Below are 14,876 nucleotides of genomic sequence, written 5' to 3'. Positions count from 1 at the left end.
CGTTTGTTGCCGGATTGATCAGAATTTATATGAACTGTTCCTGTTTTAATGTCATCCAGTCTTTTTTTTAAGCACCCTTGCACCTTTTTATTCGATCAGTGTGTTGCTCTAGAGTATATTGTTCCTTAACCACGCAGCTCTAGAGGAAACTCTTGTGTCTGGATGTTGTTACCATTCATTTGAGAGCTCTTGAAGCACCAACAGATGAGGCCTTTAACCCCGTCACAGATTGATGTGAGAGTACGCTGACCCCCCTCTGCTGGCTCCTCACCCTCTGCTTCCTGTCTTCACACAGGTGTGGCGAGGACTCTCCTCAGGCCCGTCAGCTCTTGTCTCTGACGCTGGACCGGACCAGCCACACTCTGCTGCTGGCCTTCCCCTCCTGTCTGGTCCGAGTGCCCACATCTCGCTGCCACCTGCACTCGCGCTGCATGAAGTAAGAGACGCAGACACACTCACCTGTTTTGTCCCGATGAGGATTTTTCTTTCCCTCTCTGGTTCTCTGGCTGACAATTAAACCAGTTTAAATCTAGTTGTGGCCACTAGCCAAGGTACGGCTTACTGGCCAACTTTTGATTTGTTTTTGGCTTTTCTGGCTCTGTAACGACCGTGAATCCCAATAAGATTTGCAAATTCTGTTTTTGTTTCAATGAGCAGGGGGGAGAATTGCATGTCTGTTTGTTAATCCACAGCTTGCCTGTTTGGGTTAATATTTATTTTGGGAGAATTTGTCTCCCTGGGAAATACTATTTAACTTGACACACGAGGCTTCAAGATTGTGATTTATTATGAATACCAAGAAGGCATTTGTTTATGACTGCACATATGGGACGGATCTTTTGAAGCTGAACGCTGCGCTGTGAACAAGATTCCCACAGCAGCCATATATCACACTTGGATACAACAAGTAGCAGCTTGATACATGCTTCTTCAAATATGAAGATGAATGCCAGATGGGGATTTAACATTTCACAGGTTTTTCCACATATTGCATTTAATTTTCACAAACAATTCAAAGTCCATAGGAAGATAGAGTACCTCATATTCAGGGTTATAATTGACCGGTACACATAACTACTGTAGGAACCTGTGCTAGGTAACGAGATAGCTAGCTAGCTAAACAGTTGTCACCATTGTTTCGACGTTTATAGAGGACTTTTATAGTGACTAGTTTTTACTGCTAAAGCACATCACAAAAAGATCTTGACCCACTTGAAACATTAAGTATTAATATGCTGGTGCTAGATTTTAATGGTCCACAATGCTGCATATACCTTATTAGCCAGCTAGAGAGTAAGCTAGTTAATTATCCAGCTAAACTCATAGTTGTAGCACTTTACAGGCAATTAAATTAAGTTGCTAAATAAACCTCGAGTCTATAGAGATGTATTTCATAACTGAGGGTTGTAATGGGCTTCGATAGCTAACTATTGTAGGTACCATGCTCGCCAGAAAGACAGTGAGCTAGCGAACTTCTCTGCTAGATTCAAAGTTGTAGCACTTGTTTACAGTTTTAATAGTTAACCTTCTCAAAAGTTTTTACTGCTACCACATCACAAAAAGTGGTGTATTTTATTTTTTAGGGTTAGAATGGGTCGCTACACTTAAGCACTGTTGGCTATACGTTGTTAGCCAGCAGGACATTAAGCTAGCCAACTTCCGTGCTTAATTCATTGGTTGAACAGCTGACTTCCTCAAAGTTTTCACAACTAAAATACATCGTAAATAAAATTCAAGTCCATAAAGACAAACAGTATTTTGATATTTTAGGGTTATAATGGACCGTTATGCTGTAGGTACCGTGTTAGCCAGTAAGAGTAAGCTAACTAGCTTCCCTGCTAAATTTATAGTTGTAGCACCCAGCTTTAATGGGTAACTTTCTCTATGTTTTTACTACAACACATTACAAAAAAACCCTAAGTCTATAGGGACAGCATTTACGTTTTTAGGGTTATAATGGTCTGCTATACCCAAGTATTATAGCTACCTTATTAGCCAGCAAGACAGTAAGGTAGCTAACGGCCCTTTTAAATTCATAGCACTCGTTCCCTGGTTTAATAGCTGAACTTCGGCTTTCTCAAAGTTTTTTTTGCTCCACAGAAACACAAGTATTTCATATTTAGGATTATAATGGGTCATTACTACCTACTCGCCAGTTTCATAGGTGACGTTCTCAAATTTCTTACTGCTTAAATGCATCACAAATACACCATAAGTCCATAGAGACGTGCAGCATTTGATATTATGGGTTATAATGAGCCGCTGTATCTGAATACTGTGGGTACCGTGTTTGCCAGCACGACAGTAAGCTTGCCAACTTCCATTCTAAAGTCATGGTTGTAGAACTTGTTCCGAAGTTTCACAGGTGACTTTCTCCAAGTTTTTCCTTGGAAAATTGTCAAAATTTGCTGCTGTGGGAATCAGGTCAGCATTTTTTAAAACTTTTTGTTTTCAATGGTGTGTGTGTGTGCAGGAGTTGTCTTGCCTCCAGGGACCCGTACTGTGGCTGGACCAGAGGCAGCACCTGCTCTTTCCTCAGACCAGGCACACGGTGAGGAAAACACACCCGGAGACGAACGGCAGCCTCTGAAAGTTTTCTACCTTTGCAGTCTGCAGCTCTCTCAAAACTCAGGACGAGCCACTGTATACAGAGAAAATTTAATTTGATGAGGTTGCAACATTTGTGTATGGAAAGGTGTGGTAACCAAGATGATGTTGAATTGGTATATTCATATTCATTACGTAAAATAAGTGGAAATAAGTGCTCCTGTAGTTTGAGAGACAAAGATTAATGCTCCGGTGTTTGTTAATTTTCACAACGCCCTCTCAAGGAGACGTGAGGACGGGTAGTAGACAACGTAGCTCAGTTGTTGAAATCAAACTCAGTGCAAATACTAATAGAGAAGAAAACGAAAAGTAAATGCATATTTACATAGTAGATTAAAATATCAAATGGCACAACAAGCACACTTAAAATAAACTGTTTTTATATAAACAAACTCAAGTCATTGGTATCTTTGAGCAACAGACTGAACTCACTACTCATATATTAAACAATACTAATTAATTATGGTTACATCACACAATTCTGGTGCATCTGCACTTAAACGTATTATATTTGAATCAATGGACGGACTCTCCTCTGTCTGTTTAGTTAGTTTGGGAGTTTAAGCAAAGCTTTAAAATAATTCCATACATTTTAAATGTAGTGCATGAAAAATTGATATGATTATATAAAATGTCAGACAGTTTTTATTTTGTTTACCTATTTATTTTCTTTTGTGAGCTAATTAAGCCAGTTAAGATGTGTGGGTGTATTGTGTTTGATTAAGCATAATTTGCTTTTGGCTGTTTAATATTTCATTTGATAATAATTTGAAAAGAATGGCCATTAGTATCTTTTTTATCCAGTATTCAGTAAGTATTAAAAATTAGCATCTTTATTAAAGTCACACATTCCACGTAGTATCACACTCCCTGCCTCCAGCTCCCATCACCACCTGTATGGTCACATGGCTCTGTGACCCTGACCTCTGACCTCACTGACGAGTGGCAAGCAAAGAAAAATCAATATGGGGATCAATGGAGTAAACCATTACACTGGATGACACGTCAATATGTGCCATATGAATTTAATTGATTACTACCAACCAACAAATGTCCTCGTTTATAAGCAATTTGCAGTGAAAATGTGAACATGCTCATACAAAAAGCCATTTTTTAACATTAAAGAGTTATTTTCAAACAGGTACAACTTAATTTTTATGTTCTGTTTCACTTCAAAACATCCATCACACACAAAACCGATCACATAACTGTATGTTGTGGATTAAGGACAGTGTAATAACATGTTTCCTGCTGCTGATCTGTGATCTATGTGTGACTGCAGGCTGCCCTTTCAACAAGATGTGGAATATGGAAACACCACCTCCCATCTAGGAGATTGTGACGGTAGGTTGCAGCACTATGACATGGATGCTTCTGGCTGTGGACGGTGAACTGAGGGCAGGCTCCGCCTAGTGGCTCAATCTGTCATCACACCTCTCTGCCTGTCACTGAACATTTTGTTCTGAAGAAGCCCGTCTGACACTGACGAGCCAGAGAATATTTCTACCAATTTCTGCAATTTGGCTCATTTTAATTATCCGGGGTGTAACGTTGTTTCCTCCCCAGCTAAGACAGATTGATTCAACCTTGGTTATAGCAACTAGAAGTTTTTTTGTCAGGGCTGAATCAAGTGGGAGGGGAACTGGGATTTTGGTTTCAGCCTCATTTCCTACAGGTCAAAACGCTCCCAGTGTGAGACAGTTTAATTACGGAGGATGTGATGCATCCGGTAGACAATACCAGCAGACTGCATGATAGGAACTGCAACATCCTCCGAGTGACGAGGCTTTGTTCTCTCTGAGCTGAACATTTCAGGGAGGAATGACCAAGGGTGGCCAGTGAGCAAGCTAGAAATAGCTTAGCATAAAATACTGATGTCGCTTGTGCTGAGAGGCTCAGGTGTCAGTGCGGCAGCTCCAGGCAGGACCTCTTTGAACCTCGCTCTGAAATTCACAAAGTCAGTGGAAACAAATTTTTCTCTCCAGCAGATTCTTTCTGAAATGATCCCCCGCCCGTTTGAGGCCACTCAGAAAAATCAGTTTGGCTGACGCTGAATTTCCCAAAAAGCGACAGAAAAAGGGAGAGCTGATATGCGGCACTCGAGTTTTTTATCCTGCTCTTAGAAACTGATAGCAGCAGAAGTCGGCGGTGCCAGGCTGCAGACCTGAGCCAGAGACAGGCATGTGCTGCTGTGTCTGCAGATGGGAGTGATTAGAGCTGGGTGGAAACACTGAGGTAATGGCATGCTGCGAGGAGAGACTTTCTTACCAGGCTACAGGAATGGAAAGTGTGAGGAGAGAAGAGGAGGAAAGGAGAGTCGAGTCGCTGTGGTCGGAGCTGTGCTGATGACAAGTGCAGGCCTCTCTGAACCTGGAGCCTGTGGAGCCTCAAGGCCAGACTGGAGAGAGGATCCTGTAAAACATTACTGTCGCACACGATGATCGGCAATAACGAGTGCTGTCGTAGTTGTTGATTTACTATGATACGTTACATTTTGCGAGGGGTAAAAGCACAAAGCAGAAGTAGCAGAATGGCACTATATGTGATAATAATGATCGTTTTAAAGTGCACCCTGTGGACAGACACTGGGAGGATTTCCATTGTGCTGTTCTACTAAATGTCATCTTCATAATTGTCTCTCTTAATCTTCAGGAATTCTGCAGCAGAGTTTGCTGATCGAGCCGGAGAGCTTGGTCTCCCTCAACCTGCTGGTGGCGTCTGCGGTCTCTGCGTTCACCATCGGGGCGGCGCTCTCCGGCCTTGCCGTCTGCTGGATCATGGCCCACAAGCCGACCAACCGTCGCCATGCTAACACCGCCCAGTCCGCCATCCAGCGGCGGGAGAGAGGCCTGCTGAGTAACGGCGGCGGGATGGGAGGCTCCGTGCTCAGCGTGACGCGGCAGGGAGGAGGGGAGCGCCCCTGCACTCAGAGTGGGGAGACACTGTTTGTCATGCCTAACGGCTGGGTGAAGTCCGGAGAGCTGGACCCGGGTTTCCTCCCCACCCCGGAGCACACACCCCAGCAGAAACGCAGAGGCCTCCGACTGTCTGACTCCAACTCCGGAGGGTGGGACACCAGCCAGACGTACCTCGGGGGAGGCTCCGTGGGTCTGGGTTCACCCTGCCGCATACCCCCCTCAGTCTACCTGACCACCAGACTCTTCCAGCAGGGGGGAGGCGGGAGACACGGTGGCGAGGGCCGGGGGAACGACACGCCGCGCCAGCACTATGTCTGCCTGAGCAAGCAAGAAAAGGGAATGAAGGGGACGCCCAAGGCCCCTCTCAGGAAGTCTGCAGGAGAGTATGTTTACCCCATGACCCCCCAGGACTCCCCTGAGCGCCGGAGGGTGGTCTCAGCCCCCAGCGCCCCCATGGAGTATGGCGAGCCACTGCCTTTGCGCTGGCCAGCCCCGGAAGGATACATCCTCAGCAGCCACGGCATGGTGCCCGTCCCCCTGCCTCCACCCTCCATGCCCGCTCCCAGTGGCCATGGCCAATCTTACGTGTCGCAGCAACACACCCCCGGGCTGACCAGGGCTCTGCTGAGAGGGGCCCTGGAGCGAGGGGAGCTGGGCGAGCTGGTGGATCTCAGCCAGCTGATGAGTAAGAAGAACTGCAGTGACAGGACTCAGACTGGCCAGTGACTCTGGAGGAAATGAAGGAGACGGGAGCTTTTCCATGTTTGTTTACACAGGTCTCTCTTTTCTCTCTCCTCCTGATTCTGCCCGCTCCCCATCCCCCCCCCTCTTCCTTCCCTCCTCCTCACCCCTCCATCTTTGTTTGTCATTCAGCCCCTCTGATCTCCTCTGTCAGTCCCTCAGGCAAACTCCCACTTTCACCCCACGATGAGTCTCTCCATATGACTGGCTGCTGGCTCTGCCACTCATATCCCGGCTCACGCTAATTGGTCAGATGGACTGAGGTTGTTGCTGTGTCTGCATTGCAGAGTTGCCTCTCCCTCCTGCTACTGAGCGGCAGCAGGAAGAGGGAGGAGAGAGGATGGAGGGGGCGGACAGAGAGAAAGAAAAAGAGAAAGAAAGGAAGAAAGAAATAAAGAAAGGAAGGAAGACGGAGGGAGCGGAGAGGTTGTGGATGGAGTCGTAGATGGACACGGCTCTTAGAGGCTGCCTCCTCTGCGCAGATCAACTGAGGCTGCAGAGACAGTCGAACACTGCTGCAGGAGTGGGATGCTTCTCCCCTCTTGGATAACATTAACAAGACTGCCACCCATCTGTTCTCCTACCAAATTACCTGTTGGTCTGATTGCCAACAAGGTACTTGAAGTGAAATAGCAAATTTTGAAGAGCATAAAAGTGTGCGTGTCGCTGCGGGTGACTCATCAGACAAGTCGTTCTGACTGTAAACACAAATCTTAAGGATGACGAGGAAACGCAAAATCCTTCCCCCCCCCCGTCCTCTTTTCCTCTCTCCACAGTGGACGCACACGTGTTTCTGTACAGGTGACGGAGGGTATTTAGTATTCTATGTGTACGAGAAGGGTGTGCCAAGCGCCTCTAACCTGTCTCATAGGGATATGGGACCATAACTCACGTCTTCAGAGAGCAGGAGTGCAGGACTGAAATGTCAGCACTATTTCTGCCAGCCGCACGCTCTGTGGAATGACGGCATCCGTAAGCCGTCCATCGCTCTTCTCTATTCGTTTGCCTCCTCACACTCCATGTGCTCTTTAGTGACCAATAACTCCACGTGGACGTCTGCGTGGGGGGGCGACTGCACCAGAGCGCCGGACCGACACTGCAGGACAGATAGGAAGCAGAAAGGAATGTTTCAGAGAATGCACTGCAATACATAACGAACACCTCGTCCTTCACTATCACCTTAGGGTGTTCCCTCACACACACACACACACATGTTCATTAATGCTGCATTATAGAACACAGTCTGGTTTTATTGGGCAGAATTCCCCCTTAAGCCAACAGTGGGTCAAGGTCCCGCAGACGTGATACAGAACAAAGTGGCAGTTACAGCGGTGATGATTTAAAACTCTGGTTCAACTCATAGCCAGTAGGGCTAATGGAAATGTTCCCAGCAGGCAAATGGGACCATATATTCAGCCCATCAAAGTGTCCGCGGCCGTGAAGCGGTCGGCGTTTAGATCAACACAACACGGTTTTGAGTGTGTTAGCGAGGAGGAGGTGGAGGTGATAAAAAAAGGAGACGAGATGAAGAAGACAAGGAAGACTCGGCGAAATGAGGTGCAACAACGACGACGACGACGGCGGAAAGTAGTGAGCGGACGACTTGATCTTCGCTCCCAGTCGCAGTCAGGAGACGACAATATGAATGCTGGTTTTGCTCTGACCTTGTAGTGAGCAGCAATATATTGGTTCATCTGTACATAGTAAACTTTAATTTAGATAAAAATGATAATGTAAGACAAACACACACACACACAAAAAAAAAATGACGTCAGGCACTAGCTTGCAGACAAAAAACAAACATTCATCACGCCATTATAACTATTAGTGTATGAAAAACCTGTTTTCATATCGACCTGCTCTGAACATCACCAGTGTCTTCTCTTTTTTTAAAACATCCGTGTGCCAAAACCAAGTCGTGAATGATTTCCTGATGCCTGATGATAACTGAAGCAAAAAAAAAAAACCAACAACAACAACAACAACAACGGAGAGAAAACTTGTTTCAAAGTGCCATGACGACCATTTCAGCCCGCAGTGCGCCTCAAACACACCGCGGCGTATCGCAGTACACTTGTGACATGTATGCCTTCGACACAACTTGCTGAATGTTTCATTTTTTTTACTTAGGTGTCGGCTTGTACTGTTGATTTTTTTTTTTTCTTTTTAGTTTCCAGCTCCCGACTGCGTTCGAGGGTCTGTTTATAAACTCCTTTGACGCGTCACGCCATACTTATATACTGTAAATATGTAAGAATGAATACAGACACTTGGTCACGCCCCTTTATGTTTATACTGTAATGTATTCACTGATGCCATGACATGAACTGTGTCCTCATATGTAATAATAATAATAATAACGGTTTAAAGGCAGTTCATAAGCAAACCTTCAGATGGACTGTGACGCTCCCGAGGGGGGGGACGACACTGTGGATCATGTTTCTGTCCTGATTCTGGACTCTGGCGTCTTTTGCTTTTTTATAGTCTAGTGATCATCCGTCCGCCATCGCCAACCGACTGCCATACTTGAGGATCTTGAAGCTACTCGTCAGCCTCCTGAGTGAACGAATGTACTCATTCTTCTGTTTGTTTACACTCATTCTACTGTGCAGTAATAAGGAAAAGCACAACGACTTTTCTCTCTCTCTCTCTCTCTCTCTCTTCTCTTATTTTTTTAGCATTTTGAAAAAGGAGCTGTTCTGTATCATTTGTGAATAGTGTAAATAGTCATCCTCAAGGTATAGTGTATCAGTTTGGTTTGGGTGAGGGGGGGGGGGGGTGGTGGGGAATGGGATCATTCATGCTCTTCTGAGGCAGGACTGTGTTTGAAATGTGAGGTTTTCTTTTTCTTTTTTTTTTCCTTTCCTCGGTGACGATGCTGTGAATAAGATGTATGTACAGTATTTACGTGACTTTGGCTGACTGCTGAGCTCAGCAGATTCCTGTTATTAGAGTAGAGTCGCAGGCCCTGATCTCAGCCAGAACTGAGCCTTCTCATTTGACTGATGCCTGCTGAGTTTTTTTTTTTTTTTTCTTCCTTTTTCCTTTTTCTTTTTCCTGCAGTTGCTGAGACACTGCTGTTATAATATCCATCAATCTTTGGAGTACTGCTATTAAATGGCATTATATAATTGACTGCTAATGTTGTCGCGTGTGGTTCTCAATGCACTCATTCAAATAAAGCGCACGTAGCCGCTCGCATGCACACGAATACACACGTTTACAACTCCGCGGCTTCGCTGCACTCTGCGTAATCGTTATTGCAGTTTATTTTCCGTAAATGAGGCGTATTTATCATCAGAATGACAGCTTGAAAACTTCACAAGCACCCCCCCTCCAGCAGAGAGGAGGCAGATGATCTTTCAAGCAGTCGGCTTTGCTCGCCACAAGAGGGAGCTGGACACTGGCGTTCGTTCATCGGGTGGCCTGTGTTGGAGGGATCGAGCTCCCGTGGGCGCATCGACTGGACATCGTCTGTCTCTGCTTGATGCCGACTATGGTTTTTGTCGAGAGGTCTGCTCCTAGGATGAGAATAAGCTTTGTGCTCCTGCTTTGATAAAGTAGTGCTTTGAACATCACACAGAGAGAAATAAGGTCAACAAAAGGTTGAGTTAAATGACAGTTATTTATACACACACACACACCGACAGCTGCAGAGTTCATACAGCAACTTGATGATTTAAGGCCAAGCCAGATTTTGTTCTGCCACCTCTAAGCAACATTATGTAACTTCTTTTACAACTTAACTTGCTGCTTTAAATACTGACATATTTAACAGTTCTGTGAAATGAAATACCGCTAATGAGCTACGTCCTTTTAATATGCTGACACTTTGAAGGAGTACGACAGCAGTTTTGTAGTTTGCTCTTAAATGAAGTTAAATGACTTGACAGGAGACATTAAAAGATGATTAAAAAGAAGGCAGGGTTCCTAAAATCTAAAATGTTGAAGTCCCTGTAATGTATCAACGCCCCTGTAAGGACACTCCCACACAGAGTTTAAAAGCCTCCGGTTAGATGGAAATAAAGAAGCCTCTTTGTTTGAGAGAAGAGACGTCGTCAAGAAGCTGAAACACGTCCAGCTGCCTACGACACAGCGCCTAGAATTACCATGACATCATGACACCATCAACATCAGGATCCAGCTGACAATTCCCATGATGCAACTGCCTCGTTAATGTCACACATTCAGTTTTTTAAGGCAGGTTTATGTCAAAAAGCCACAGTTGTTATTATGGTTTTGTATTTTTTGATCGGCTTTTATTTCTATTTCATTTTTTTAGTTTTCATTTTAGTTTAGTTCTCGTGAGTTTCAGTTTCAGTCCAGTTTAAAATGTTTTAGTTTCAGTTTTTATTAATGTCAGAATACACTTCAGTTTTTTATCATAACATGGTAAGATTCAGGAGGTTATGAACAGGTAAAATAAAAATACACACAAACAGCACTTTTTGAGGGCAATAGAGTCAAAGCCACGTTGACAAAAGTAAACATAAAGACATTTCCTGTATATTTCAAGTTCAGAAATTCACAGTATCAAATTATTTTTTACACCTCGTTTTAGTTAAGCAAAGCTACATTATTTAAAAATCAACATTAGTTTTCCTCAGTTTCTGAGTGTAACACCGCTGTCGTAAATACAAATCCCAGGTCTGCAACAGTCAGCAGACGTAATGTAGGTGATGACATTAAACAGAACTCATGACATCGTAACAATGTTAGGTGTTGAAAACTTGTATGTTGAAGTAAACATGTGTGTAACGCTGTGATCCGACCCACTCACTGAAGTACTGAAGGAATGCCCCTTTTTAACCAATACCATTTGTTTTATACTGCGTAGGCTAAAATAATGGCACACAAATGCTGTCTTTAGAGACCGAGGAATTTATTGTGCTCCCACAGAATAAAAACGTGTCAATAAAAAGTAATAGCTGATGGAATCAAAGCAGCAGTTAGTGGAAGCGATCCATTCAGACACAAGTAAATATAAATGTGCAGGTATGTGTTTATGCTGCCAATCATTAGGCACAGGGATGAAATAGTTGACAAGGAAGCCAATATGGATCGGTGTGTAGCAGAAGATGAACACGATCATGTTTGCCGTGACTATGCCGATGGTGCTTTTCTTTTGAACTGAGTTGTCATCCAACTTTTTCAGAATACTGATGATCTGAGTGGAACAGAACACAACGATCAATAGTGGAGCGAGGAAACCCAGAAACACAATAAGAAAGACAAATTCAAGTTTAAGTGGGATATTTTTACATCTTTCATAACAAGTCCAGAGCTTTTCAGGGGCGTTGTCCTCTCGGAATATAAAACATATCGTCACAAGGAGTCCCCAAATGACCAAACACACAACAAAAGCTGTCTCTTTCTTCTTCCTCCATGATCTGGTCTGTATTGGGAACCTTATAGCCAGGTAGCGCTGGACACTGATGGCCGCCGTGGTCATCATGCTGGCGTACATGTTGAGGAAATGTATGAACATGAGGAAAGTACAAAAGTAAGTCTTTGGCAGGCAGTCGAAGGCATCATAGACCCTGAAGGGAATGAAGAGGACGAGGGTAAAATCAGCTATAGCCAGGTTGAACATGTAGACATGGGTGTCTGTCCAGGAGCCCCGCTGAGCAATGAAGGCACGCAGAGCAGCAGCATTGACGAGGAAACCCAGGAGAAACAGAACACCGTAACCAACACCCTGAAGCGGCTCCAGGCAAGTAGTGTTGGCGAAGACGGTGATGTTGATGTTGCAGGTGGTGTTGGGGTTGTTGAGGGTGTCGTCCCACATGCCTGTCTGTAAGAAGTGTCCATTAGTCAGAGTGAGGATCATCAGCATGTTAGTTTCAACACTGCTGTAAGTAACTACTGACATGCAACTCCAAACCTTCAATACATGCTTCAATACAGCACGGAGGTTCTTACTTTATTAAAGGACGGGGCCACACTTTTGAAGCCTGCCTTAAAGGTCACATATTATGCTCACTCAGGTACAAGTACACAATATTTGGGCTGTCTTCTAGGAAAACATACTTCAGTGTTAATCATAATGATAGTAATAAATTCCGCAGCACCTCTGAACAAACTCTGCTCTGATTGGTTGGCTCTCACAGGCCTGAGCAGGCACTGCCCACCATGTTTTCGCACTGGCTCTGCGTTACGGAAGTCCTGGCGCTTCATTTGAAGGTGCAATTTTTTTGAATACAGGCTTTTGCAGTATTTATAAAAACACCTTTCAGTGGTCTGTGCATCGCCATAGTTATGATGACACATCCAATCCCAAATGTCTCTGTACTCGGATCGATTTTCGTGTTAAAATATGGATATCTAGATCGGCAATTTGGGGGGAAATGTGTATTCAAAAATCAACCGGGACACAGCAGAAAGTAAGCAAACTAAATAATTCCCAGTTTACAGGGACTGCTTCTGTTTCTTACAGTCATGAGAAAACTGCAGTTCTATAAATGTGACAGGAAGAGGAAAATGAAGGCTGACCACAGCCGCTGTCAAGTGTGGAGGGTTTCTATTTCTCAGAACAGCAGCCGCACTCTGTGATGTGCATGGGAAAAGTGATCCATGTCTGTCTTTGCTTCAGTTTGTGAGCTGATGCTCAGACAACGACAGTTCCCTGCATTCCAGGTGAAGCAATTCTTACATATTGCATCTTTAAATAGAGTTTAACCAAATTTTTACTCACGTGGAGTTCAAAAATAGACCAGCCATGTTAAAATAAAGGTGTGAATCACTACTCGGTGACAGAAGCAGCTTCAGATGATCATAATGGACGAACTCTCATGTTGTTTGTTTGTGTCTCAAGTCAGTTGTCTTCTAATTGTTCAGTCTTTTCTGTACAAACGTCTTTGTGTATCCCTTTTCTACAGCTCAGCGAGGAAACACTGGTCAGAACTGTAACGTCATAAAATACCACTTTGACTTCGAAAAGTAAGTCTACCGAGGCCTCTCCATCTCTGACACTGGAGCCCAGTTAGGAAAGATGAATAAACAGCAACCAAAAACGGGTTCAATGTGCAAATGAGCAACGAGCATAGTTTTAAGACTAGACTTGAAAAAATGTAAACCTGTCCTTTAATTTCAAAAGTCCCCTGTAGCTCTGTTATTCTATGAGCACATGTAAAACTGATGAGATGAAAACTGAAAGTAGCAGGTGTTATTTTAGCATTTAACAACTGACGATTGCCTCCTTTTATTACAAAAAAGTTATATCTTAATAACGGACGAACATGCCGACTCACCTTAATCTCATTCTTTCTGTATTCAGAAACAACATCAAAACATTTAAAAAAAGAAAGAATCACTTCTAATTTCTTGATAATATCCATAAATATGTACAATTAAAACACAACTTACCAAATGAGCTGTTCACGTGTGTCAATCTTGATAGACTAAAGTTTAAGGCAGCAGCAGCAGCAGCACCAGCACCAGTGTGTCTTCTACAACCCGGCTAGCGTGACAATTTCTGCTTGACTTGCATCATTTCCTCTCTTCTTATTAAATATGTCTGACTCTGTAGCTAAAAGTTTCACACGCAGCTAGCGGGCCAGCAGAGGACCAGCACACCGCAGACAGTTCCTCCTCACGGTTTCATGTCACGCTGATTGGTGAGAATTGCTGGAGACAGATATATGCATGTAGATGGGTGTCTAAAAATGTACGCAAACTGATGAGAAGTGAAACTGCAGCTCTGCAGTGCTTGTGGCAGCCATGATGCACAAAGTAAGACATGTTATTGATACGCACCCAATAGCTTCCTGTTTGCCAATCTCAGTCACCACATTAGACCATCGCTGTGCTAGATAACACCGCTTTGCAAAAAGACTTTTAAAAATGTTCTCACACACTTGACAAGTAGAGTTTTTAAAGGGTAACTCCACCAATTTTACTTAAAAAGTTAAAGTGTGTTTACAGGTCTTGGTGGGGGGTTGAAATCCTTTTCTGGCTCCAGAGGGAGCTGCATTAAATCTTATTAATTGCCTCCAGTGATGCCACTCATTGGGTGAGTTGCATTGAGGGTAATATAGGCACCAAAGTTGTGAAAAGGAAGAAGACTTTGTGGAATAAAAAAGGTGCCATCTCTGGTTCTGCTCTATTGATGGTGAGCACTTGTTTCTTAAACAAACGTCAGACCAGTGGACTGCTTTTTACAACTTAACACCTACATTACCCACAATTTAGAAAAACAAAAAAACAAGATCGCCTTACCACAGAGGTGAGAACATGAGGTTCAAGAGCAGCACTGATAAAGCCAGAGTGGGGGAGGAAATTGCTAAATAAATCTTGTTGTTGGGCAACAGACGTGACAGAGCGCAAACCCTTCGCTCTACAAACAGCTAGATTTTAAAGAGAAATGGGGAAATGATTTTATATAATTCTATTTTTTTTATAGATTTATAGCTGAAAGGATTAAACAACAAATTTCAACCAAAACCAGCCTGACTTGAAAGTAATGGGAGCTTTTCTGTTGGAAAGCGTGTGTCATTGCGTGCACGCTGATTGGGGAAAAATGTTTCTCTCTCAAATTATTTTCCATTGTCAAACATCAATCGGCCGGCAAAAATAGCCTGTAATTTCCCTCCAGCTTGTCAGCAAATGACA

The 14,876-nt window shown here is 43.8% G+C and overlaps 2 protein-coding genes across 5 annotated transcripts in view; one reads left to right on the top strand and one right to left on the bottom strand.

Moving 5' to 3' along the window:
• The window catches only part of LOC115573306 (semaphorin-6B-like), a 38,059-nt gene extending 28,651 nt beyond the window's left edge, over positions 1 to 9,408 (top strand). For both annotated transcript variants that reach the window (XM_030404034.1, XM_030404035.1), the window contains 4 exons: positions 296 to 436; positions 2,474 to 2,551; positions 3,890 to 3,951; positions 5,260 to 9,408. In XM_030404034.1, the coding sequence (XP_030259894.1) occupies positions 296 to 436; positions 2,474 to 2,551; positions 3,890 to 3,951; positions 5,260 to 6,251 (1,273 nt within the window). In that variant the 3' untranslated portion in view covers positions 6,252 to 9,408. The remainder of the gene's footprint in view (positions 1 to 295; positions 437 to 2,473; positions 2,552 to 3,889; positions 3,952 to 5,259) is intronic.
• A 1,191-nt stretch (positions 9,409 to 10,599) lies between these two features.
• The window catches only part of LOC115573308 (G-protein coupled receptor 55), a 27,579-nt gene continuing 23,302 nt past the window's right edge, over positions 10,600 to 14,876 (bottom strand). The window contains exons 1-2 of one of the 3 annotated variants that reach the window (XM_030404038.1): positions 13,632 to 14,096; positions 10,600 to 12,060 (exon numbers count right to left, since the gene is read on the bottom strand). In XM_030404038.1, the coding sequence (XP_030259898.1) occupies positions 11,149 to 12,054 (906 nt within the window). In that variant the 5' untranslated portion in view covers positions 12,055 to 12,060; positions 13,632 to 14,096 and the 3' untranslated portion in view covers positions 10,600 to 11,148. Of the gene's footprint in view, positions 12,061 to 13,631; positions 14,097 to 14,876 lie in introns of those variants that run through there. The other 2 variants (XM_030404039.1, XM_030404037.1) reach the window with 2 other exon arrangements.

Source organism: Sparus aurata, chromosome 21 (genome assembly GCF_900880675.1).
Source record: "Sparus aurata chromosome 21, fSpaAur1.1, whole genome shotgun sequence".
In the NCBI taxonomy this organism is placed as follows: domain Eukaryota; kingdom Metazoa; phylum Chordata; class Actinopteri; order Spariformes; family Sparidae; genus Sparus; species Sparus aurata.
This window is presented reverse-complemented; position numbering and strand designations above follow the sequence as displayed.